The 24,495-nt window shown below is 46.1% G+C and overlaps 2 protein-coding genes across 11 annotated transcripts in view; one reads left to right on the plus strand and one right to left on the minus strand.

Moving 5' to 3' along the window:
- Positions 1–8,776, plus strand: part of AKT3 (AKT serine/threonine kinase 3) — a 273,332-nt gene extending 264,556 nt beyond the window's left edge. Inside the window, exon 15 of one of the 2 annotated variants that reach the window (XM_061160258.1) lies at positions 3,194–6,779. In XM_061160258.1, the coding sequence (XP_061016241.1) occupies positions 3,194–3,279 (86 nt within the window). In that variant the 3' untranslated portion in view covers positions 3,280–6,779. Of the gene's footprint in view, positions 1–3,193 lie in introns of both variants that reach the window. The other variant, XM_061160257.1, reaches the window with a different exon arrangement.
- SDCCAG8 (SHH signaling and ciliogenesis regulator SDCCAG8) overlaps positions 8,386–24,495 on the minus strand; it is a 245,892-nt gene continuing 229,782 nt past the window's right edge. For 4 of the 9 annotated variants that reach the window (XM_061160253.1, XM_061160245.1, XM_061160252.1 and 1 more), the window contains 3 exons: positions 18,890–19,016; positions 16,650–16,747; positions 8,386–8,738 (listed from right to left, as the gene is read on the minus strand). In XM_061160253.1, the coding sequence (XP_061016236.1) occupies positions 8,690–8,738; positions 16,650–16,747; positions 18,890–19,016 (274 nt within the window). In that variant the 3' untranslated portion in view covers positions 8,386–8,689. The remainder of the gene's footprint in view (positions 8,739–16,649; positions 16,748–18,889; positions 19,017–24,495) is intronic. The other 5 variants (XM_061160249.1, XM_061160248.1, XM_061160246.1 and 2 more) reach the window with 5 other exon arrangements.

The following is a 24,495-nucleotide window of genomic DNA, read 5'->3' on the forward strand; positions in this document are numbered from 1 at the left end:
GCTGCCTCATAGCAATAATAATCCTCAGAAAGGAAATCCAACCCCTCCTCCTGTCACGAGCCTGACTGCCCTGGTCTCCAGGCCTTCCCCACCTTGGTGCAAGTCCTGGTTGCAGCTCAGGGAGCTGGGCAAGTCCTTCTGTGTCCGAGGCCAGACAACATCAGGCTTCCCACACGTGCTGTCTGTTCGCTGTGCCAGAACACACCCAGTGAGACAAAGCTGCTAGTGGGAGAACTGTTCTTTGCGATGTGATTGGCAGAGCCTGAGTGTTAAGATTTCAGCTGCCTTTCTGCTAGAGCAGGCTTCCCCAACCTCTGGGCTACAGACCAGGGCCTCCTGTCGGATCAGCGGTGTCAATGAGATTAGAAATAAGGTGCATAGTAAACGCGCTTGAATCATCTCGAAACCATCCCCCACTGCCTGGTCCGTGGAAAAATTATCTTCCACGAAACTGGCCCCTGGTGCCAAAAAGGCTGGGGACTGCTGCTCTAGAGAGTTTTTATAGTTTGTGACTCAGAACAGATAAGCCATCCTCTGTGTCCTCCGTCTTGAGTATGTCTGAAAATACTGTGGAAGGTATTTGACCTAAAAGATGCTTGTGGTTTGCTTGATCCCTAACCAGTTATTTTATATGGAGGCAGAGATTTCCCTAAATCACAGTGCTGTCTGGAAATGCTGAGTTTAAAAGGTCTGCTTGCAGGAGGAGGGTTTACAGGGAGCCGGGAACCACAACTGCTTCTTGATGGATTGAGTCCTACCTAATAAAATGATATTTTCTGGGATATTCAAGGCTACAAATTTTGGTTAGCAACTTGATCCCATTTCTGATGATGTGAAAGTCGCTCAGTTGTGTCCAACTTTTTGCGGCCCCCAGGTCAGAATACTAGAGTGGGTAGCCGTTCTCTTCTCCAGGGGATCTTCCCAACCCAGGGATCGAACCCAGGGCCAGAATCTTCTGTTAAAAATAGCGTGCTGGGTTTTCCCTGGTGACTCAGAAGTGAAGAATCGGCCTGCCAGTGGAGGAGACGGGTTCAATCCCTGGTCTGGGAAGATCCCCATGCCTTGGAGCAGCTAAGCCTGTGCGCCAAGCTGCTGAGCCTGGGGGCCACCGCTGCTGAGCCCACAACCCCTGGAGCCCGTGCCAGAACCAGAGAAGCCACTGCACCATGACTGAAGAGGAACCCCCACTCGCCATAGCTAGAGAAGAGCTTGCTCAGCAACTAAGACCCAGTACAGCCAAATAAGTAAATAAAATTTTTAAAGAATTTTTTAGTTAAAAAAAACCAGGATACTGAAAAGAGCAGTGAGGAAAGGAAAGGGCAGCAGTGTTTGTTATTCTTCAGAGGAATGCGGAGCAACATCCTTCTTGTGTGACAGGGTCAGTGTCCACGACACAGCAGGGTCTGGCCCGTGTTCCTTCTCCCATTCTGTGGAGAGGCCGGAAAATTAAAAGAGTTGGTAACACATATTTCCTATATATTTTTGAGGAAGGGGAATTATTTTGCTGGAAAGAAAGAAGGTTGGGTATTTGAAAGACTCTCACTTGTTTCATCGGAGAAGGCAATGGCACCCCACACCAGTACTCTTGCCTGGAAAATCCCATGGACGGAGGAGCCTGGTAGGCTGCGGTCCATGGGGTCACTGGGAGTTGGACACGACTGAGCGACTTCACTTTCACTTTTCACTTTCATGCATTGGAGAAGGAAATGGCAACCCACTCCAGTGTTCTTGCCTGGAGAATCCCAGGGACGGGGGAGCCTGGTGGGCTGCTGTCTATGGGGTCACACAGAGTAGGACACGACTGAAGCCACTTAGCAGCAGCAGCAGCAGCAGCACTTGTTTCATATAGGATAGCATATGACCAAAGGCACTTTGAGCAGAGCAGAGGGATTTAATGGGGCACCTCCCCTGCAGACAGTGAGCCCCAAGGACAGGAGGGACTTTGTTCAGAGCCCAGAGCAGATGCACAGGGAATGTGGTGGGCCAAGTGACTGAACTCATGACCCAAAGAAGGAAGAGCATTCTGACACTGCAAGATTTTAATCATCAGAATAGTTATGGGAAAAGGTTGGGCGAGCCTTTGTAATCTTTCGAATGCAAGAAAAAAGAGAGGAGCAAAGGGAGGAACTGCTTAAGTGAAAACAGTCTCTTTCCATGCCTTTCAAATCTCTCAGTTTGTTTCCTGATGAACTAGTACCTAAGATGCTGACATCTTTTCCTTTCTTTCCTTGACTTACTCTCTTTATTCTAGTTTAAAGTTTTATCATAGGAAAATTAAGATTGATGAATTAGAGCAGGTATTAGATGTAAAGAATGTAGAGAGAACAGCATCGAAACATGTATATTATCTAGGGTGAAACAGATCACCAGCCCAGGCTGGATGCATAAGACAAGTGCTCGGGCCTGGTGCACTGGGAAGACCCAGAGGAATCGGGTGGAGAGGGAGGTGGGAGGGGGGATTGGGATGGGGAATACATGTAAATCCATGGCTGATTCATGTCAATGTATGATAGAAACCACTACAGTGTTGTGAAGTAGTTAGCCTTCAACTGATAGAGGTGAATGGAAAAAAAAAAAAGAATGTAAAATCTTAACCATGTAATCAGGGGCTCAGATGAAATGGAATCACAAATAAACTTAATTTTGCAATCACACCGAAAGTGCCATGAAGAAGAAATACAAGTATTTCAAGACAGATTGATACTGGAAATATTAGCAGATAACTTTGAGTGCCATAGGATTCTTTGACTTCGTAATTTTGACCAGCATGATTTCATGAAATTAAAGGTAACTGAAGATGGTTTGTTCCTTTCTATTTTTAAAAATCTTTTTTTTTTTTCATTTATTTATTTTAACCAGAGGCTAATTACTTTACACTATTGTGGTAGTTTTTGCCATACATTGACATGAATCTTTTCTTCAATAGTTTTTCGCAGTTTTGAGTCTTGTTAGTGTCATGTTAGTGTCATGAAGGAAATGATTTGACAGTATTATTTCTTCATAGATTATATGTTTGAAAATGAGATGGTTTTTGAGGTAAGTATATCCATTGTATGTTCTATTGAGAGACACAAGTTTCTGGGAGCATTAGCCTCTGTTAATCTTTATTTTGTTAGGAGTTAGAGCTATATAGACCAGAGATTATGTTGCAAAAAATTAATGTAAAATTAAAATAGCTGTTTCCTGCCCACAGATGATGAGGACGGTATGGACTGCATGGACAATGAGAGGCGGCCGCACTTCCCTCAATTTTCCTACTCTGCAAGTGGACGAGAATAAGTCTCTTTACTTCTGCTACTTCACTGTCATCTTAGGTTTATTACTGAAAATGATTCCTGGACATCACAGCAGTCCTAACTCTTACAAATGCAGGAGCACCTTCAGACATCCCAGACCAGTCCAAGGTCTTCACCCCTCGCCGCCTTTCACACACATGAGAATACACATATACGCAGACACACTCGACATTTTTGTTTTTGCATGAAATTGTATCTCAGTCTAAGGTCTCATGCTGTTGCTGCTACTGTCTTACTATTATAGCAACTTTAAGAGGTAATTTTACAATCCTTGAAAGTCATGAGCCCACCATTGTTCATTTGTGCACCAACTGTCATCTTTTGATCTTTTAATTTTTGTTTTTCCCTAACAGTGAAGGCTAAATGATTCTAGGTACATTTTTTAACTTTCTAGACGATAAATCAAAAACTAATTAGACTAAGAAGATTTAGTTTTTAATTCAGAACAAGCAACTGTGGAAGCGTGGTGATGTGCATATGCAGAATCTTAGTAAAGCATATCAGCTGAGTGCATAAAATAGGTATGTATCAGTAAGATCCGGCTGGAATTCATTAGGAAGCATTTGAGAGAAGGACTGAACAACTGTTAAGATAGACAGATACATTTGTAAATTTAAATTCCTGTTCAGTACTGCAGAGGAAGCCTGGTGCTCCACGTGGATGTCCAGATTTCGCAGGCTCTTATTGGCAAAGGAACATCCTTCTGCCAAGGAAGGAAGTGTGTGCACAGCAGAGTAGGTGACGTAAGGGTCTCCGACATGATTTGCACCAGAGAGCATTTTATTTCCCCTGTGCTTGGAAACCTCTTCCCCTTCCTGATATTATCACCTCTGATGGCTGAAGAATGTAGACAGGTGTAACGATCCTGTTTTTCACCAAAATCTGTACACCGAGGTGAACAGGTGTTCACCTCATTTGTTTCGATTTGTTTTACTTTCAGTTCTACGTGAAATAGCTTTTTCTCAGATGTTAAAACTTCGAATGTCCTTTTATGATTTTGTTTATATTGCAGTAGTATTTATTTTTTAGTGATGAGAACTGTATGTCATGTTAGCAAATGCAGCTCCAACTTACATAAAATAGACTTACTGCAGTTTCTTTTGACCCATGTGCAAAGAATGTACACGCCAGTGGGACTCATGCACTTTTTCTCCTGTGTGAAAAAATTTTTGATGAGGCTCTGAAATTGTACATATAGATTAGAATTTGGCTTTGGGAGAAGAGATGCTGTCATTCAACCCCTTGGTGCTAAAAATGAGAAATCCTCAACTATCTATGCCAAGGGGTGGAAACAAATGGATGTTATATTTGCTATTTTGAGAATTGAAAGGTTATGATGGCCTGGCAACATAATATAATGAAGAAAATTGAGACCTGGATGATAAGAAATGGACTTTATTTTGCAAAATGAACACATCTCAAGTATTTACAAAGTGGGCAGTAAAGAATAAGGACCTGGTGTGTTTATTCTGATCATGGTACATTTATCACTGAATTAAGCCATCAGGGAGAAAAACAAAACAAAAAAGAACACCTCTGACTTTTCTTTTTCTGTATATACTCATGTCCTCAAATTCCAACATTTCTCACTGAAAGGGGACATGTATGCAAACCTCATCTTTCTCTTTCATTAATGATGATCTTCAGATTAAACCCTTTGGTGCTAGGAGCTGACATTTTCCAAAGCAACCTATGAAGTCCAGGGGGCAGGGGGCCCTTGTTGTGGCAAGCTGGAGGCCTCCTGACTCCATGGAGCCATTGTGGAGATGTATTTTAGTTAAACTATCTGACAGCTCCCAAATGGAAGACTACAGCGTGCCGTAGTGTTATGATTGCATTGTATGAAAGAGCAAGTGACTTTCTAAGTGGGATGAATCATATTCATATGCAGATGTCTTAGCCTCTTGACGCTGGAAGTGTGGGTTTATAGACATGAAACCACTGCTGGCGGTGGGTGGACCACTGGGACTGATAGGGGGTTAAAGGGCATTTTACTAAGGCAGCTAAGACATATTCAGACATAGATTTTATCCTAATTTTTCATATCTCTATCTGAGTGAAGTTCATCCTTAGTACTGAGTAGGAAGTTACAGTCAATGGTAGTTCATTCTTACTTACACATATAGCTCAACTTTTTTTTTTTTTCCACTTGGAATTATGTTGAATGTTTCACTTTGACAAGGAAGTAGACTAGAAGGTATGTCCTGTAAGTTGTCTTGCATCCATTATATAAAAAAGAAACAGGCGAGAGGAAGAGAGGAAAGCTGAGGCTGGCTGGCATTCAGAGCATTCATTTCTGCAGAGGGAAAGTGTAATACCATACACTAGCACACAGATGGTTTTGGTTTTGGGTTGTTTGTTTTGTTTTTTTCCCCCCCAAATCTTAAGGTGATTTCCATGACCTTGGCCAAGGACACTTCCTATGGATTAATGACAGCATTGACTGTGCCCCAGGCTGGCCACTCTGCACAGCCGGCCCTCCGTCCCCAGCTGGTGCCTGGGGCACCCTCTGAGATGCCATTAGTGGCACACAGGGTGTTTTCTTGGCTTTGATTTTGAGAATCCCTTACTGTCATTCCCTGATCTCAGTCAGCTGACATGGAAGAACAGAGAGAAACAGAAACTGCATGTAGAAGGAGATTCTGAAACTTCCTCGTGTCTGCCCATAGCTGAAGTTTTGGATTCTGGCAGATGGAAAGGCCTGAACCTGGAGTCACTCTTTGGAATAGTGGGAGTTCAGGCTTTGCAGACTCATTCCTGTACCGACTTTCACGAAGTCTGCCTCTTGGCCGTAATGCAGCCATCTTGGAGGAAACTGGCCGTTTCTGCGTGGATTTCTGGCAGGGCTGCTCAGAGCTTTGCTTTCCACACTAACTCCATAGCATTATTCCAGTGTTTCCCATTTCCCATACCTGATCTCCAGCTTCTCAAAGCTGACTGTTCTTGCAGGGGCCACTTGCTTCTCTTAGAGTCCATAGTAAGGGCCTTCCTTACTAACTGCAGGGTCTTTCTATTACACGTCAGTGTACACACTTCGCTGCTACTGTTTGTACTGTCTACAGTAGAATTTCCTTATCTTGCTCCTGGTAGTGCATTACAGGCAAGCATGAAATGTAAAGTATTTATTTAAATAAAAAGAAAAACCTCTAAATTGGTAATTGAATTACCTCCCTGTAGCTTTATAGTTTGTGACATTTCTTGACCTTGCTAGTTCTTTCATTAGATCCGCACAAGATCTAGTCATCTGGTTAAGGATTTTAAGCAGACGCAACTACGAACCCGAGAAACTGTATTTACTCTTACTGTTGGTCATACTAAAACTGTTTCTTTCCTTAAGTATATGACCCACAAGGATGTGAAATAACTACAAGAAACTGTTTTTGTACACTGTACATCCTTAGTATTTTTACACGTATATGATAGGGACGCACATTATTTTCCTTCGTACAGACAGCTTAAATAAAGCACTATGTCAATCTGCTACTTCTCTGTTTATTGTCGTTGGATGTGGTTCTGTAATCTCAGAAAATTAAATATCCTTCTTTTCTGAAAAGATTTAATAGGTCCACCTGGTATTACTGCATTCTAGGAAACAGGAAAGTATGTAAATTTCTTGTAGCTCGAAAAACACACAGGGTTATTTTACTACTTCAATAAAATGGCAATAGTGCAACTGTACAAAAGGGCTGCTTCCAAAGGGGGGATGCTGACTTCTCAGCAGCGGGTCTAGAAGAGATCTGTGAAGCTGGAGATTGATCTTTGTGGAGATTTGTTAAGCCCTAATAGTCCTCACATCAGGTGGTTTGAACCCAGAATTCTTAAGGAGTGTAGCTCATCAGCAGTGTCTTCCTGATTATGTGTTGCTCTGCATACTTCCTTTCTTAAGAGTATATTTTTAAAACTTCATGGCAGATTAACCAACATAGAAATGGATAATAGATGGGTAGGATGGTTGGACTACAGTCTGATTTACCTAGGGTCATTTTGGATGGGGCCTTTTTCTGATTTTACCTCATAAACCTACTATTGATGAACCTTGGCTTTGCTCCTGTGACTAAGCCAGATAGAGGAACGGCTTTGGGACCAGAGTTGGTCAAGCATGTATGTGTGTGTCACACAGCCAAATGAGGGCATTCTAACACGTGCTGTTCTCTCAAAACCACTGGGGTTGACAGATCCAGGAGGCTTACATACAGTGACCTCTATAATTCTTTAAAGGTGCTATATTTTTAGAATATTGTATAATTTATTTACTGTCCCTGAAATAGAATTAGGGACAATTAATATATCTTACGTGACAACCTTGATGTCTAGCACAGTTGATGAAATCAAGAAAACTTCTGAATCTGAATAGAAGTTCTGTTCTTTCAGGCTTGAACCTTGTCCATGCTCGAGAGACTCGGATGGTCTTTGCGGGTGTATCATCCCACCGCCTCCGGAGCCTAGTCCACATCCATCTGAGAGGCCATGATGGTGATGTGATGACGATGGTGATAGGTCTGTCTGTGCCAGGGAGAACGGCCCGAGGTTAGGGACTTGTCCCGACTGCAGCCTTGCCCTCAGTGTTCCTTGTCATCCTCAAGGACAACATAACACTTTCAGTGCCCATTTGTATTACTTTGAAGCATTCGAGGGCTTAATTGTGTATAGTAGAAATACTATTTTAAACTAAAATAATGATCTGTGTACAGATGTTTGATAGAACTTAAGTAAATTTTGTAATTTCACTGAGTACGTTTTTAGGCTCCTCTCAGTTACTCATATTGAAGGAAAAACATGACACCACCAAGCCAAAGATGCTTTTTGTCTGTTTTTGTCGTTAGCAGAGTGGAGAGGATAATGCTTAGTGCTTCCTGGTGTCTTCTGATTGTGCACAAGTGAGCACGATGATAAACAGTGGAGTCTTATGAGATGTTGATTACAAGTAAATAAAGTTGAAGGATAATATGTATAGATCACCAAGAGGGAAAGAAACATGAATGGTAGGGAAAAGGTTTGGTCCTTAATACCCTTTAGCCTAGTTAAAAAATATGTGCCTTTTTTTGGTGTGTTTTTTTCATCACTACAAGATATAAAGGAAACATTTCAATTCGAGTCTTCAAAAATTTCATTTATTGAAATTCGTATGTGTAACAGAGCATACAAATGAGCAGATATAAAAACATAATAACTTCAAGCCTTTTCTGAAAACATACACCAGGAGATCTCCTCATCTAGTGTCAGACTTCAGCTCCAGCCCGTCCGTCCTGCAGGGACCGCTTGGCAATGAATGTGGCGATGATGACGCAGCCCACCGCAGTCTGAGGTGGGGTCCATTGGGAAGGTCGCGATGCATTGTGGCATATTACGTACAAATCAGATGAATGTAAATATCTCTTTGTAAATCATTTATTTCACTCTGTTTCATCCAGGTCAGCAATCAGATTGTGGCATGCTGGGTAACTGGAAAAAAATGATAATAAAAAGTAAGTTTAAATAGATCATGTTCTTCAATGTGATTTGTCTTCTTGCTGGTTTAGTGACCTCTTTCCAAGTTTTTGGAGGAAATTCTTTTGCAAAAAAATATAGTTGTATGTAACCAATTGTATGAAAAGTCTATAGGTGTATAAGGCAAACTCTTATTTTAATGTTTTAAATTTGAAAACAAGCTATATCCCAGACATGTATGTGTCTGAAGACAGAAAACAGCCAAAGACCCATCTTTTCCCCTGTGAACAGGAGAAAGGAGACATGGATTTGTGCCAGGAACTGTTTACTGAAAACTGCTCAGAATTAGAGTAAAACTAGACCAAAAAAAAAAAAGAAAAAAGAAAACCAGGATGTAGACTCAGTGTCCCTAAGAAATTCCTGGTGAAGTGATACAAGCTAACACCTCCAAATGTTTAAATGCAGTGTGTTTTATCACATATAAAGGCATTGTCATACGGACACCACCTCCCACATGCTGGAAGAGGGAACTTGGTAGATGTGGTCTCTTGGTTTTAAACAGGAATAAATGTTTCAAAACTAGCTCACGAGAATTGGGTTGAGGGATTCGCAGGTTAGTGAAGTACTGAATACTGCTGGCTGTCCTGGCTGAGCTGGCTGTTGAGACCAGTTTAAACCATGTCAGGAACCACTGGAGATAGTTAACGCTGCGCAGGACACTTCTCAGGAAACTGCTGTGCTCTGTGTGGGAAGACGACTTGCCCTCTGGGAGCGGGAAGTCACCAGGATGACAGGGACTAGATAGAGGGCTAAAGTGATAACTACCAAATCCCAGTTTTCACTTCAAGAAAAGCAAGTGGGCTCTACACTCCCCAGCAAAGATTGCCTGTGCTGGACAGGGCTCCTGTCTCCCCAGCTTAAGCCACTATTACTTGTGGAGGATTTCCAAGATAGGACAGTGAGTGAAACCAAGATCATTTTGCACAAGAAAAATACGAAAATTAGTCGGTTGCCTTTTTTAAAAAATGAGAAGATGTTTACTTGTCAAGTAGATTTCCCAGTGTGAGACACTCGTGATTTTTTAATGAGCAAGTCTGAGTTTTGACACGGTGATTACTCTCAGGTGTGCACCCCCAATCACACACAGCGGGAGGCCCCAGGCATGGTGAGGAAGCATGTGGGGTCTGTACGTGGCTCTCTGGGGGCTGGGGAGGTGGACGGGCCCTCTTCTGTGGTGCCCACGGGGCCCTGGAGTGCCACAGGGAGGCCAGGGAGCCCCAGAGCCCAGCCGTTGCAGAAAGTGTGCCCCTGTTTGCATCAAACACGTGATCTCCATGAGCCGACTGGCCTACTGGTCCTGACGGAAATGATTAGTGAATGATGGGCTTGAATGGCCCACCTGTCTCCTAGCTGGGCAGACTGCTTGCCCACCATGTTCTCTGGAGAAGGTGGCTTACTTTCTAACTTTAGAGATTCGAGGACATCTTTGACTACAAGGATAAGTATAAACCACAGTAGACATATTTAAAAAAAAAAAAAATTCAAACTTGAGGTGGAAAACACAACACCTATAACGTGAACAACACAGGACAGTAAAGACCTTAAGTAGAAGGGAAGCATGTTGCAGAATTTTTTTAAACCCAGGCTCCAGGAAACAGGTATTTCTCACACGAGTCTCTTCAGGAACCTGGCCCACTCCTGCTAGTGCTCCTGCAGGGGTCAACCTGAGATTCCTGGGAGCAATCAAAGGTTTTCTCTTTGGTTTGGTTTGGCAAAGCCCTGTATTCCTCTCCACTTTTATATCACAGAACTTCCTGTTCACTGCCTGATGCATCACGAGCACTCAGCAAATGTGACTGAATGAATAATTTACCCTATAACGTCATTGTCCTCCTGCTAACCAGCTCTGGTGTCACCCTCAGGTGGCTGAATCTTTAGTAAAGAATGCTACTTGGTTCTTCCCCGTAACTGTGAGCATGTCCAGAGAGAGAGAAGCTTTAGTTACTGCCAACATCTGGGTCTGCCCTGCTTGGCTCAGATGGTAAAGAATCTGCCTGCAATGCAGGAGACCCGGGTTTGAACCCTGGGTTGGGGAGATCCCCTGGAGAAGGAAATAACAACCCACTCCAGTATCCTTGCCTGGAGAATTCCTGTGGACAGAAGAGCCCTACAGTCCATGGGGTCACAAAAAGTTGGATACAACTGAACAACTAACACTACACTACTAACATCTACTCATCTGCCATCACTTAGGACGTCAGCCGTGCCTAGTTCCAGAAAGGTGGCTCGTCATCCACACCACAGTGGTCATGGTCTGGCTGTATGTGGGACACAGCCAGTGTGAACTGTGGCTGGGGCCCTCAGCCACCCTCTTCCCATCACTGTGCCTGCAGACTTGTCACCAAGGCCCCTCGCCATGGCCTGTGGATGGTGTGGCCACACCTGCAGTTGTTTGTGGCTGCCCCGCAGAGGGCGGAGGGCTGACAGCCCCCTGGCAGCCGCTCCTCTGAAGGGTTGTCCACAGATGACATAAATGCTCCCCAACTGCAAGCCCAGTATCCCTGACTCGTTTTCTTTTTAAACACTAACGGAGCCTTCTCTTCACAAACCCTGACTTGTGCGTCTAATTTTTTACTGAAGTTTAACTTAATTCAGAGTTTAAAAAATGAGTCTCTCTGGGTGATCTGAACTGTTCCCCAAGCAACCACACCTGGGGTCCAACCCAGCCTTCTCTGTTTTTTCCCCAAGCCTGTGGCCCAGGGACACTGCGGCACCGGCGAGGCCTCATGGGGATGCTCAGACCTGGCCTGCCCCGTGTTTCCATCTGTCTCTTCTCTACGCGTCTCTACCTGGCCTCTTAGCAGCCCCTTCAAGTGGAATATCTCCCTTTCTAGCGCCCTTCTTTGCTCATGTGTACATCTTCTGTCTCTGTTTGACCAGGATTTAAAAAAAAAAAGAAACTGTTCCTCAGGCCTCTGGCAGAAAAGCATCTATTTTTAACTCAAGAGGACAGAATCCCTCCCCCAGCCTCCATGTGGGGTATTTCAGAGCTCGGCCTCAGCTGACAGAGCTCCAGGGAAGCCTCCAGTACCTGCCTCCTGCTGCCCCCACTTCGGGAGACAGGCCACAGCTCTGTAGCTGCTCAGCTGGGGCCCAGCTCCAAGGCACTGCCTGGGAGAGAAGACCCCCACCTCCCTCTTCTGTGCAGCCCAAGGCCCAAGGAATGAACATCAGTCTCTGGAAGTTCGTTCTGCCCATTCACTTCCCAGCTCTATTCACGCCACCTCTCTGGGCCTGATTTTAACACCTGTGCAGAAAGATGTTACGTGATTTCTCCAAGTGGCCCTTTCAAGCCTACAGTGACCTCAGTGCCACCCTGGTGGATGCTCTCTGCTGGGCTCTGGGAATGCAGAGAGCTCCCTTTTAAAAGGAAGCTGGTTCTATTACTGATTTTTTTTTTTTTTTTTAACCAGAAATTGACTGATGGACTGATGTGGAAGCTAAAAACTTAACTGAAGTGGTCCAGAACTGAGATTTGAACCCAGGCAGTTTGACCTCAAAGTCCAGGCTCTTTTTAATGCTATTCCAACCAACTTAGTGAAACAGCCACCAAGTTTGGTGTTTGTGGGATTAAGCAGCAGTCAAATATATCAGGCAACCTGGACTATATAAGCCATGTGACCTATGGATGGTCATTAACTTGTCCTCCCCAGTCCTTCTGTGGAACTCTGGAAATGCGGCTCAGACGTGACCACTGACCTGTTAGACGGCAGTTCTCCGCCAGCACAGGGCTCACGGTCGCGGACTCCAGGTCAAGAAGGGCCTGCCTCTGCCCTGCACAAGTCACCGAGGCTCTGGCTGAACTGCCTCCCCCTCCGGCTGGCGCAGCTGCCAAATGGGCTGGAGTTCACAGCAAGGTCGCCGCAGACCCTCATTTTGTTCTTCCCCCATGGCTGCCCGGCTGGGCCCCAGACAATGAAAGCTCTATGGCAGTCAGAGTTCAAGCTCCATTTTCCCTGAACTCTGGAGCCTGGGTTTGCCGCCTCTGGGCTCCAACACAGGAAAAGAACTGCAGAAGCCAGAAGACAGCACTGGTAGAGACAGGACAGACCTTCTTGCAGAAAGAAGGTGAACACAGTGATTCCTTAGCTTCCTGGAAAACAGCACCTAGATGTGGACTTCAGACTTGAGACATGGGGGGAAGGCAGAGGACCCCATGCACAGACAGGAGTGGTCAGGTGGGCGGACCCACTAGCCAATGACTGGCATCTGCTCACCATCTCTTCCCAAGAGCACACTCCAACACATACAACGGTTCTTGCCACAGTCCGCGGGATCCCGACTTTGTCATCTTCCAGCTTTCTTGAATCCCATGAGTCACGAGAAACTTCCCCGGGCACATGGGCAGGGGTCTGTGTTTTGTACGAACCGTGTTTCCATGGTAAATAGATTTTTAAGAATTTCCCAAAGGACAGACAGTGTCACCAACAGCAGAGAGTGGAGCCTCTGGCTGCCTCATGTTTGAAAGCGTTAAAAATAAAGACAACATTGACATTTGGGGTTGTAATGTGACGGAATTACAGTCTTTTAAAGGCAAGAACCACTTATCTACACTACATGTAATATTCAGTGTTTTGTTCACTTGTCTAATTGGATTAAAATATTTAGCTCCCTTTAAAATCTTGATTGTGAATTTATATTGCAAAATGTAATGTCTGACTCGGGAAGCAATAAGTGGAGCAAATGTATCTGAAGCAATGTTAAATTCAATGTATTTTTCTTCCATAAGTCTTATTCTGAAATTATTCACTCTTGGACAAAGTGAACTGTTAGCAGAAGAGCAAGTTTGGCTTCAATAAAGCTGTATGCACTTTTCAATATTAATTACACGCAGGGCCTTCAGTTGAAAAAAAGAAAAAGTTAAACTATGCTATTTGAGTTGCTTGAGGAAGCTTCCCTGAGGGTCACAAGACCCCTATGTTAGAAATGTGGCACCAGGGGGTCTTACGTCATTCTTTTACAACACTCAGGCAGCAGGGAGTTAATGACATTTTAGCTGCATATGTTCAAGTTTATTTAAAAAAATATGCAAGTCACTTCGGTTGACAGTGTCTTGTACACAGTTTTGAAAGAATCAGGGCAAACTTTAACAGAGTCAGTTTTTATTTGAAAAATATTTTCTGGGAATGTATCAGTGTTTATTTTTGAGACTGACAATTCGGGTGAAAATCAGGATAAAAACAAAAAAACAACAATTTGGTTGAAATCAAATTGTTTGTTTTCATCTATTTAGAATTCTTTCCAAAAAAATCTTGGTTCAGGAGGAGGCTTTTTAATTTATTTTATTCAGTGTATTTGCTGTTCTATCAAGCACCATCTGTCCTGCAGGTAGCTAGCTTCATGGAAGTGCTGATTTAACTGGGTGAAGCCCCCCCGGGCTCAGGGAAGGCCCACCACAGACTCTGTGGACACCTCCAAGTCTCTGCCGGGTGACCCTCTGGCTTGGTTTGCAGGCACTCAAGGGAGCCGAGCGGCTCTCACTGGAGCTCACATTTCGAGGCTCCCCCCTCCCTTTCCTTCAGGTCACAAACGGGCCTTCCCTCCCTTTGTCATCATCTGTTGTCTTTGTTTCTTGTGCCTGTTTTCAGCTCTTTTTATGAATCCTTTGGTGTAGAGAGATAATGTCCGTGATTTTGAATATAATCACATATGTCTGCTGGATCCATACACAAGTTTAAATCAAATTAGAAAGGAAATTCACTGCCAAAAATGCTCAAAAGTCATAGGGCCAACTGATTAATCACCCATCAGTCAGCTTCAGATGCTGTTTTCTAAACTGTGTAAGTGACGCATCTAAAGGGACTACAAAGACATCTTTCCCAGACTGAACACTGAGGATGGAGTCAAGCAGTCTGTTGGGACAGAGCTATCAGAGAACGCATATCGGCTGAAACCATACCCACCACCAAAGAAAGATACAAATAAAATAATCTTGGTATAAATGACATCCTCTAAGTGGACAGATAATTTCCATCCTCTCCCATCTCTCAGATGCCATTCTCCCCAAGAAAAGACTCTAATTTCCTTACCAGCTGGAGCCACCCTTCCTGGCCAGATGTTAGAGCTCCAGGCTCTGGGTCACAGACCTCTGACCCAGCTCCCAGCTGTCAGCCCTTGCCAAAACTCCTCTGGGACCCAAGTTCCACATACTAGACAGCCCCCCCAACCCCAGACAACCATAAGCACTACCACAGAGCCAGCCCTCTACTGTCCCTGAAAAGAACAGAAGAGAATCGTGTTTGCAGTGTAAAGCTGGGTTAGTGTTTTCACATCTCTTATTTCTCCCAGAGAACTAACATAGCATTTCATGATGTTTTAAAAGCTATTTTTCCAGAAGTTTTTCTCTCCCAAGAGTGAAGCAGGAGATTCATAAAGCCATTGTTTTTCATCAGTCCTAAACTAAGAACAAGTCAGAAAAGCAGCCTTGAACTTGGTGATCAGCAGACTGAACCACATCCATTGGGTAAGCCACAGGGCCAGCCTAGCTCTTGCTGGACTGGCCACCACAGGTCAGCAGCCTTTCAGGGGATATAGGAACTCTCACGGCCAAAAAATGTCATAGCAGCAGTTAGGACTGTGACCATTGGCCAGGCGTGTTGTGCATGTTTCAGAAGTTAAGCAGAAACAATTCAGAATAATAAAGCCTTCTGAACAGGCTAGATGTTTCCTGTCAGAGGCCACAGGCTAACCCGGACTTGTCATCTGCTTCACAGCACCGGACTGAGGCATAGGAGCAAATTGGAGGGATGTGACTCAGCTTTAGAGCAGCTGCCCAGGCCAGAAAATAGCCATTCTCTTGTGAGAATTCAATGGATTGAGATTTTTAGAGGCTGACGTGCAAAATTAACTTATTGTGCTTAATTCATCCAGGCTGGGAAAATGGAAGCCTTTAGCTAAACCACCCTGAAACCAGAGATAAACCAGAGGACTCTCTCTGGGAGAAGGGTGGGTGGGGAGTTGGTGTTCTGGTCACTCCAGAACCCTCAGGAGGCAGCAAGCACCCTCTGAATATCTGCTGTGGACAAACAGCATCCTCAAGGCCTCATCAGAAGCTAAAGGCAACAGTTCAAGTTTATTTTGGGGCAAAAATAGGTCTAAACACCACACTCGGGTACAAAGAGTAGGCCTTTGATTTAGAGAGTAGAAACCTGCCTGGGCTCCTGCCTCGTCTTTGAACACCAGCACTTGCTACTGAAAGCAAACATTTTCTTGACCAAATTTCCTCTGTCATGTCCACAATTAAAATAACTCCAAATGTAAAATCTGAATCTGGAAAGATCCCTTTACAGACGAGCCAGATGGGCCAGTATCAGATAGCATAGGATGTCAAATCATTTCTGTTGCTTCAGGCAAGGGGGAAAAAAAAAGCTTTGCTGATTTTTCTGAAGAATTTTGAGGTTTTTAGGTTTATCTTTTTTCTTTTCTTAAAATGCATTTTACAAAAATTTCACACAATCCATTTGGCAATTACTGGGTTTTTTAAAGCCCCGGATGAGGTTTCTAAGCATCGATGATCCGTGTTAAGTTCTAAGTGGACTGTAAGGTAGGCAGATGGGGAGTTAAAAGGCAAACCCCAGAGGATAACGATCTGGCCCAGAGTGGAGAGGAGGCCGCCACATGCTTGGAACTTGTGTGCAAGACTCTCCACAACCCACATTCTAAAGTCCTTCTCAGTGGCTGGGAGCTCCACTCATGCCCTGAGTTCCGCCAGCTGCCTGGAGGCCCAATGGCCCCAGCCTTTGGCTGGCACCACCCAGGCCCCCCACTTCGAGGGCCACCCAGTGTTCCCCCAACCCCACCTTGAGGACCTGCCCAGAAAGCTGAGTTCTGGTCGTGGTCGGGCCACACAAGTGCAAGATGAGGTACCTGGGCACGTCGGAGGAGCTGGGTGACAGGAGTGTACGTCGTTCCATGGCTGCTACCCCACAGGATCTCTGCCCGACCTGTGCTTCTCCCGGGACCTTCTCCAGTTTGAGGAAGAGAGAGGAAAAGAAAAACCCTGACATTTCTTCCACCTGCAATATACCAGACAGCCTGCCACGCACCTCACAGCTGCCCTTATTTATTTTCCAGTGTCCCTCTGAGTTAGGCTGGTATGGTACCCACTTTGCAGATGTGGACACTGAGGCTTAGAAGAGACTTCAACTTGTTCAGGCCCTAGTGACGTGGATACACCCTGGGCTCATCCTCTGTTCTTTCTGCCTCCCCAGCACTTTCAGAGGCTCTCAATCCCTAGTGTCTTCCAGAATTATCCAAACAGCTTGTTAAGCTGCAGATTCCTGGGCCCTGCTCCCAGAGATGCTGTCTGGTGTGTGTGAAGAGAGGCCCTGGGACCCATGTTCCTTTATTTATAGGTTGACAAGCATCCTGGATGACTGTGTGACTGTAGGGCGTGTAGAGCAAGCAGCCTCTTGGGAGCAGACAGTGCACGTGTGTCTCCAGCCCAGGGCCTGAGCTCAGGGACTGGTTCCTGGGGGTGCTCACTCACTCTCTGTGGAACCATTGAGGACTTTGCAGAGGGGTCTGGTGGGCTGAGTGGGAAAAATCACTCAGAGGACAGTGGCTCCTCAATACCCTGCCCAGAAATGGTATGGTAAGGGTAAGGTAATACCCAGAAAGGGTATTTGGGCTCATGGTCATTTTGGAAATAGAATGAGACGACTTCTCATCATTTTCATTTCCAGATGCATTTTTCCCATTAATCATTCTGAGCACTTGCTGCGTGGAGTCCCCTAGGCACTCGTGGAGCACCTGGGTGCACTCCTGATCAGAGGCTGAGGCCTCAGCCAGCCCATGGACCACCTCCTCATCCTAACTGACTACTCAATGGGGTAAAAAGCCCAGCCTCTTAGACAGGAAGAGAAGCAATGTAGGAAAAGAAGGTTTCATTCCATCCTCCAACTTTATTGTCCCTGCTGCTGGCCACAGACCTAACCTGAGCAGGGGAAGTCTGGATCACGGAGTCAGACTTCAGCTCCATTTTCAGTGTCCCTACTTGCTAGCTATATGCGCTTGTTTTGAGTCTCAGTTTCCCTATCTGTAAGACAGAGACAATAATCAATCTTGCAGGTGTGTTCAAGGACAGGGGGAGTTAATGTGTGTTATCTAGGTAACATTCCCACACCCTCTGCAAGCACTCCAGACATTAGCTCAATTACCAGCTGTTTTAAAACAAGACTCCTACATTCTGTTCACAAGGACTCCCCTAATTGGGAGCATGCCTTTCCTCCACCAATTCAAACTACACACATCCTCCAGGGGCAGTTCAAAGCCCATCTCCTCCAGAAAGGCTCCTGACCACTGCAGCCCCCCACTCTCCCGCCTCCCGCACCCCTCAGCGGGGGTGCCCTCACGGTGCTGCCCTGTCTGGCTTGGTGCTTCACTGTGGGTCTGCTTTCCTGTGCAAACTTTAGCGCCCGAAAAAGGACAGATTTAGGGCTCACACTTCCCTTCACTGTGCCCAGAACAGTCTTCAGGGTCTCCCTCCCAGCTTATTCGCTAACCCATGTGACCCCTGGGAATTTCAGCCTAGTAAGACAAATGGAGAGAGTAGCATGGAAGCATATACACCACCACATGTAAAAGAGATAGCCAATGGGAATTAGCTGGATGACTTGGGGAACTCAAACCGAGGTTCTGTAACAACCTAGAGGTGTGGGAAAGGGTGGGAGGTAGGAGGAAGGTTCAAGAGGGAAGGGACATATGTGTAGTTAGTTAGTGTTAGTCGCTCAATCGTGTCCAGCTCTTTTGCGACCCCATGGACTGTAGCCTTCCAGGCTCCTCTGTCCATGGAGTTCTCCAGGCAAGAATACTGGAGTGGGTAGCCATTTTCTCCGGGGCAGGGCGGGGCTTCCCAACCCAGGGATTGAACCCAGGTCTCCTGCATTGCAGATTTTTTTTTTTTTTTTTAACCATCTGAGCCAGCAGGGAAGTCCAGTATACATATGTATACTTATGGTTAATTCATGCTGACTTATGGCAGAAACCAAAGCAATATTGTAAAACAATTATCCTCCCATTAAAAATAAATTTTTAAAAAAGGGATAAGGAAAACACCATGTGCACCCCAGTGTGTTCCCTGGTGGGTGAGGGGCCATGCACGGTACCTGGGATCTCAGGTGCCCCACCTCTTCCGACAGGCTCTGTCTCTCCAGCAGAAGCTGGTTCTGCTTGTTGAGGAGCTGCACCAGCTGCTGGGCCGTGGCCTGGCTGTGCTTGTCTAGCTGCTTCAGCCTGGAGAAAAATCCACCCCAGAATTAGAGACGGGTTCTGAGGACTGGGGGACAAAAACTTCCACTTGCTCCCTGTATTCCCCTGCTCTGGGCGTGGGAGGGACGCTCCTGACAGTGAACAAGCTGGAGGTCAGATGCACCTGGACGCCCTCCTTCAGGGGAATGGAATTGTATCAAATGTGAAAGGGAATTGTGAGTCTTTTCAGTGAGTTGTTATTTAGGGAGCACACAGATAAAACTGAAGAAAAACTCAAGCCTTAAACTCACAGAGCTCAAAGATGAGGGGGCCTGAGTGCCTCCATTGTTCAGCGGGAAACGTCTCTGGCGGGCTGGAGCAGACGGCCGGCCCCGGCTGGGGATGTGGGTGAGGGAAGGCGGAAACACTGAACTAAGGGTTTTCCATTATTAATCACTCAGTCAATCACGAGCTCCGGCATCGCTGACCAGATGTCTTTAAAGATCCTATATTTGTCATTCTGCTGATGGACTCTCCTCTCCAGACTTGCTAATTCACTCAAACTATTATCCACATTTGTCCAAAGACAGCTTCCTACAACCAGTAGCACACTCACCCGTGGAAATGTAGGCCTTGGATTAAATTTAGACTTGAACAACTACCGATAACTGGTCTGTGAAGAAGTTGGGTAGATCATATGCCCTTCCTCACGGTCCTCATGGACCAAAAGCACCAGCAGTGAAATTAAGTTCTGTTTTCATAAGAAAACTCCAGGCTACATATCCCACATTGAGTCAAGAAATTCAAAGACTGTTTTGCAGACACTGGGCTCAACCCGCCGTCAGTTCAAGCTCTTCAACGGCCGCATTTTGTGGAGAGGGGGCGGGGGCGGGGAGCTTTGAGCACAACTGAACATCTGTGAGGACAGACATTCAGGACCCAGGGAGCGGTGGGTAGACTTGTTTGCTAAAAGTGATTCAGCATCTGGAGACAGGTAAACCTAAAAGTGCACCCTGGGAAACCTAACAGTGGTCTAGTACTTCACACACTGGCCTCAAGATTCCTCCGCCTCCTGCAACCCTCCTCACTTCCCAGGTGGCACCTACTGCCTGACCCGCCCCCTTCTCGAGCTCCGGGCGGTTGTTCAAGCTGCCCCACCAGGCACACTTACTGCACCCCAGTCCACACTCCTGCACTCTCCTAAGAACACTCCGTGCTCCGGGTTTCAGTCACACCTGGTTTTCTACCACCCCTCCTCCAAATTCTACATTGCAAGGATGAGAGGTCTGAACTGGAGATACTGGGGCAGGCATCTAGCAGGCACTGCACATGCTCTCCCAGTAGGAGCCAGCTCTGACCATGCCCATAAGCCTATGCACCACCCCCTGCCCATGGCTGCTTCTGGAGAGAGCAAGGACCAAGGACAAGGCTTAGTTCTTCCTTCCTGTGTTTGTAGCTGCCTAGGACCAGGTTCCCCTGATGGCTCAGATGGTAAAGAAACTGCCTGCAATGGAGGAGACCCAGGTTTGATCCCTGGGTCATGAAGATACTTTGGAGAAGGAAATGACAACCCACTCCAGTATTCTTGCCTGGAGAATCCCAGGGACAGAGGAGCCTGGCAGGCTGCAGTCTATAGGGTCACAAAGAGTCAAATACGACTGAGCAACTAACACACAAAATACTTAAAAGGGGTTTTCCAGGTGGCGTTAGTGGTAAAGAACCCACCTGCCAAGGCAGGAGATGTAAGAGATGTGGGTTTGATCCCTGGGTTGGGAAGATCCCCTGGAGGAGGCCATGGCAACCTACTCTAGTCAGTATTCTTGCCTGGAGAATCCCATGGACAGAGAAGCCTGGCGGGCTACAGACCATAGGATTGCAAAGAGTCAGAAATGACTGAAGCGAGTTAGCACGCATGCACACAGGACCAGGTTTGGGCTTCCCTGGTGCGTCAGACAGAAAAGAATCCACCTGCAGTGCAGGCGACCTGGGTTTGATCCCTGGGTTGGGAAGATCCCCTGGAGAAGTGAATGGCTACCCACTCCAGTGTTCTTGCCTGGAGAATTCCATGGACAGAGGAGCCTGGCAGACTACAGTCTATGGGGTTGCAAAGAGTCAGACACGACTGAGCGACTAACACTTTCACCTTCACTTTAGGACCAGGTTCAGGGTCTCCCTCGCCCAGAGCCTGGGCGACAGTCTGGTCCTGTCCATCCATGTATGAGCACTTTCTTGCATCTGTACTGTATAAATTACAATGCCCACCTCCCTTGCACCCATTACCCTCCTCCTAATATGGGAGGAGAGAAAAATAACTTCCCATGGCATTGCAGCTTTGGAAAGCCCAATCAGCCCCTACTGCCACTGACCATGCTGTTTATGAGGAGGAATTTTCCTGAGAATGGAGTCTCCAAACTACCCCATTGGCATCAGACCAAACCAAAGTTTTCCTCTATAGCATCCTCAGCATGGAGAGGCTGGGAGAAGCAAGGACATTCCAGGGAGCAGAGAAGTCAGGCCAGCTGGCTTCAGGGGGGTGGGGAGCCTGGGAAAGGGAGGAACTATGCCCAGGCTCATCCAGCAGCTGATCTGAGTAGTGACTCTGCTTTCCAGCCCTGGAGTGGGTACCATTGAAGATACAGAGATGTTGAGAACAGCCTTTTCCCTTAAGAAGCAAACAATCTAAAGCTTTGACATTTAAATCAGGCAAGCAAAAAAATCCTCATTTACAGTGAAGCCCTGTAAACCACCAAGTGTAGGTGACTTTCCCCTTCCAATCAAGTCTCAGGTGTAGAGAGCGCCACAGATTAACAGTTACTGAGGTAGTAGCCCATTGGCGTCACGTTTGCTTAGAACAAATCAAACAGAAACATGTGACAAGTAGATGATACCATCAAGGCTTAAGGTCAAGAAAGGTCCAGGAGTGGCCACCCTCCATGAGGTCCCTTGCTCTGTGAATTGATCAATGAGTTAATATTTGGGCTAACAGATGGGTTTGGTGTGCGGTTTTAGGCTCCTGAAAAGAGTGGCTGCCTGATCCAGGGCTCTGGGATCAGCCAAAGCCTGTTTTCACAGCATAAACAGCCAGCCATGGGCTGGCCACACCACTCACTGCCAGAAATGGGATTGGTTCCTGCCTAGACCCTCCTCCAAAGGAGCCCTCAGAAGAACCTAGGTGAGGCTCAGCTGGCCGTGTTCTGCAAACTGTGGGCCTTGGATCCCTGCAGCAGTTACCCAGGAGCTCAGGCCCCACCTAGACAAGATCAATCAAGTCCCAGCTGTGAGCCTTGCATCAGCATGAAACCAGCTGCCCAGGGTTTTCCTGCAGGAAAGTGAAAGTGTTAGTCACTCAGTCACATCCGACTCTTTGTGACCCCAAGGACTGTAGCCCACCAGGCTCCTCTGTCCGTGGAATTCTCCAGTCAAGAATACAGGAGTGGGTTGCTATTTCCTTCTCCAGGGGATCTTCCCAACCTAGGGATTGAACGTGGGTCTCCCACATTGCAGGCAGACTCTTTACTGACTGAACCACCAGGGAAGACCTTGCTTCCTGCAGAAGCAAAACTGATAAAAGGAGTAAGACCCGTGGGAAAGTCCTGCCTTCCCTCCAGGAGGCTGAAACCTCACTAGCTTCACAGCTGAAGAGTCAAGGATGGATTTACTGTGACTCAACTCGAATTCCTCTAAGGAGGTCCTTTAAAAAATATGCTCCCTCTTTTTTTCAGAGTCAGCCTCTATCATGCCACTTTACTACATCGATAAAGTCAATCACAAACTCAGAAAAAGTAAAACCAACAAAACCCAAACTCACATTTGTTGAAAAAAAAAAAAAAGCCACAATCCAGATTTTACATAAAAAGGACTTTGTTAAGGAAATATATTAATATTTCAATGGTAGCCCTCTCAAGGGCTATTTTGAATACTGGGAAAACAGATTTTTTTTTAATTGAATAGTTCTTTTTTGTAACTGCTCTCCCCAAACACTGTACAACCCAGCCTACACTATTCACGAATGCTTTATTATTGTCAGTTAGAAGAGATTTCTTGGGGTGTCCGATTGGCACATACACTATCTTTTATTTTCTGTGGTGGTTGCTGCTCTCATTTTTGTTGTCCTAAGTTCACGTCTTCATCCAATCACAGCTGCAGCCACCACCACTAACAACAGCTAACATTTGCTGAGCCTCTGAGCTCATCCCCCCATTAAAGCTCACTACAGTTCTAAGAGGTATGGCCAGGATTATCATCCCATTTTACAGACGAGAAAACTGAAACTGACAGGTTCAATTAACTTGCACGACGTCACACAGCAAATAAATGGCAGGCTCCGGAGGCAAAGCTAGGCCGAGTGCAGGTGTTCTTAACCATCAGTAAAGGCTGGTTAATTCAGTGAGTTAACTCAGCAAACCAACCAACCCTTGGTAAACGGTTCTCATGACGTCAAGTTACAAAAAATTCCTCGCCTTAGGAGTTTCCCTACTAACTTTGGAGACAAAACAGGTGCTGCACTGAGAGGACCACCAAGGTATAAAAGCTACAGGGTCAACAGGGCAAGTGTGAGATCCAGGAAGGCTTGTGCCTACTCAGGAGAAAGACCAGCATCATCACCATCGTCTACTGAGTGCTCACTGTCTGCTAAGTGTTACTATTTATTAACTTCTTAGTGCTCATGACAACTTCATGAAACAGGAACTGTTGTTATCCCCACGTTAAGGATGAGGAAACTGAGTTATATAGGACTAGTCCAAGGTTACTTGGATAGGATATAGGATATAGCACTATATCAGGATATAGGCCTGGATATAGGACAGGAAATGGGGCCAGTTCAAGGTCACTCGGCTGGCAAGCTGGGATGTGCAAAGATGAATGGTGTTGGTCTGGCAGGGGCCAGGGCAGGGCCTTCCACCTGGGAGGTGGTGCTGCAAAGACAAGGGCGGGCAGTGTGGCTTGACCAGAGGCTGTGGGCTGCTCAGGGGGAGGGAATGCTGGACCCAGTAACGCTCTGACCTAAACTAACAAATACTGATGCTGTTCTTCAGACAACGGCATTGCCATTTACCAAAGGAGAATGGGAGGAGGCGCAGGGCCAGGGTGAGGTCCTGTGAGACACCCACTCACCCACCCAGCCGGGATTCAGCGTGGGGTCTGAGGAAGGGTCCGGCTGGATCTTTAGCTGTGCCAATCAAACCCACCGAGAGGTGAGGCCGTGGACGTGCTGGGAAAGCCTGGTGTTCAAGTTTGTTAAAGGATCATCATCCCATTCTACAGATGAGAAAACTGAAAATGACAGGGTTCAATTAACTTGCACAAAGTCACGCAGGGAATAAGTGGTAGAGCATGGAGGCAAAGTTTGGCCGAGTACAGGTGTTCTTAGCCACCATTAGTGGTTGGTTAATTCAGTGAGTTGACTCAGCAAACCAACCAACCCTCGGGATACAGTTCTCATGATGTCAAGAGTTAGAATAGGTTGGGCCTGCTGTACTGCCTACTGGCCAAGAACCTCTGCTGCAGAGAGAGGAAGCACGGC

The sequence above is a fragment of the Dama dama genome, chromosome 14, assembly GCF_033118175.1.
Source record: "Dama dama isolate Ldn47 chromosome 14, ASM3311817v1, whole genome shotgun sequence".
Classification (NCBI taxonomy): Eukaryota; Metazoa; Chordata; class Mammalia; order Artiodactyla; family Cervidae; genus Dama; species Dama dama.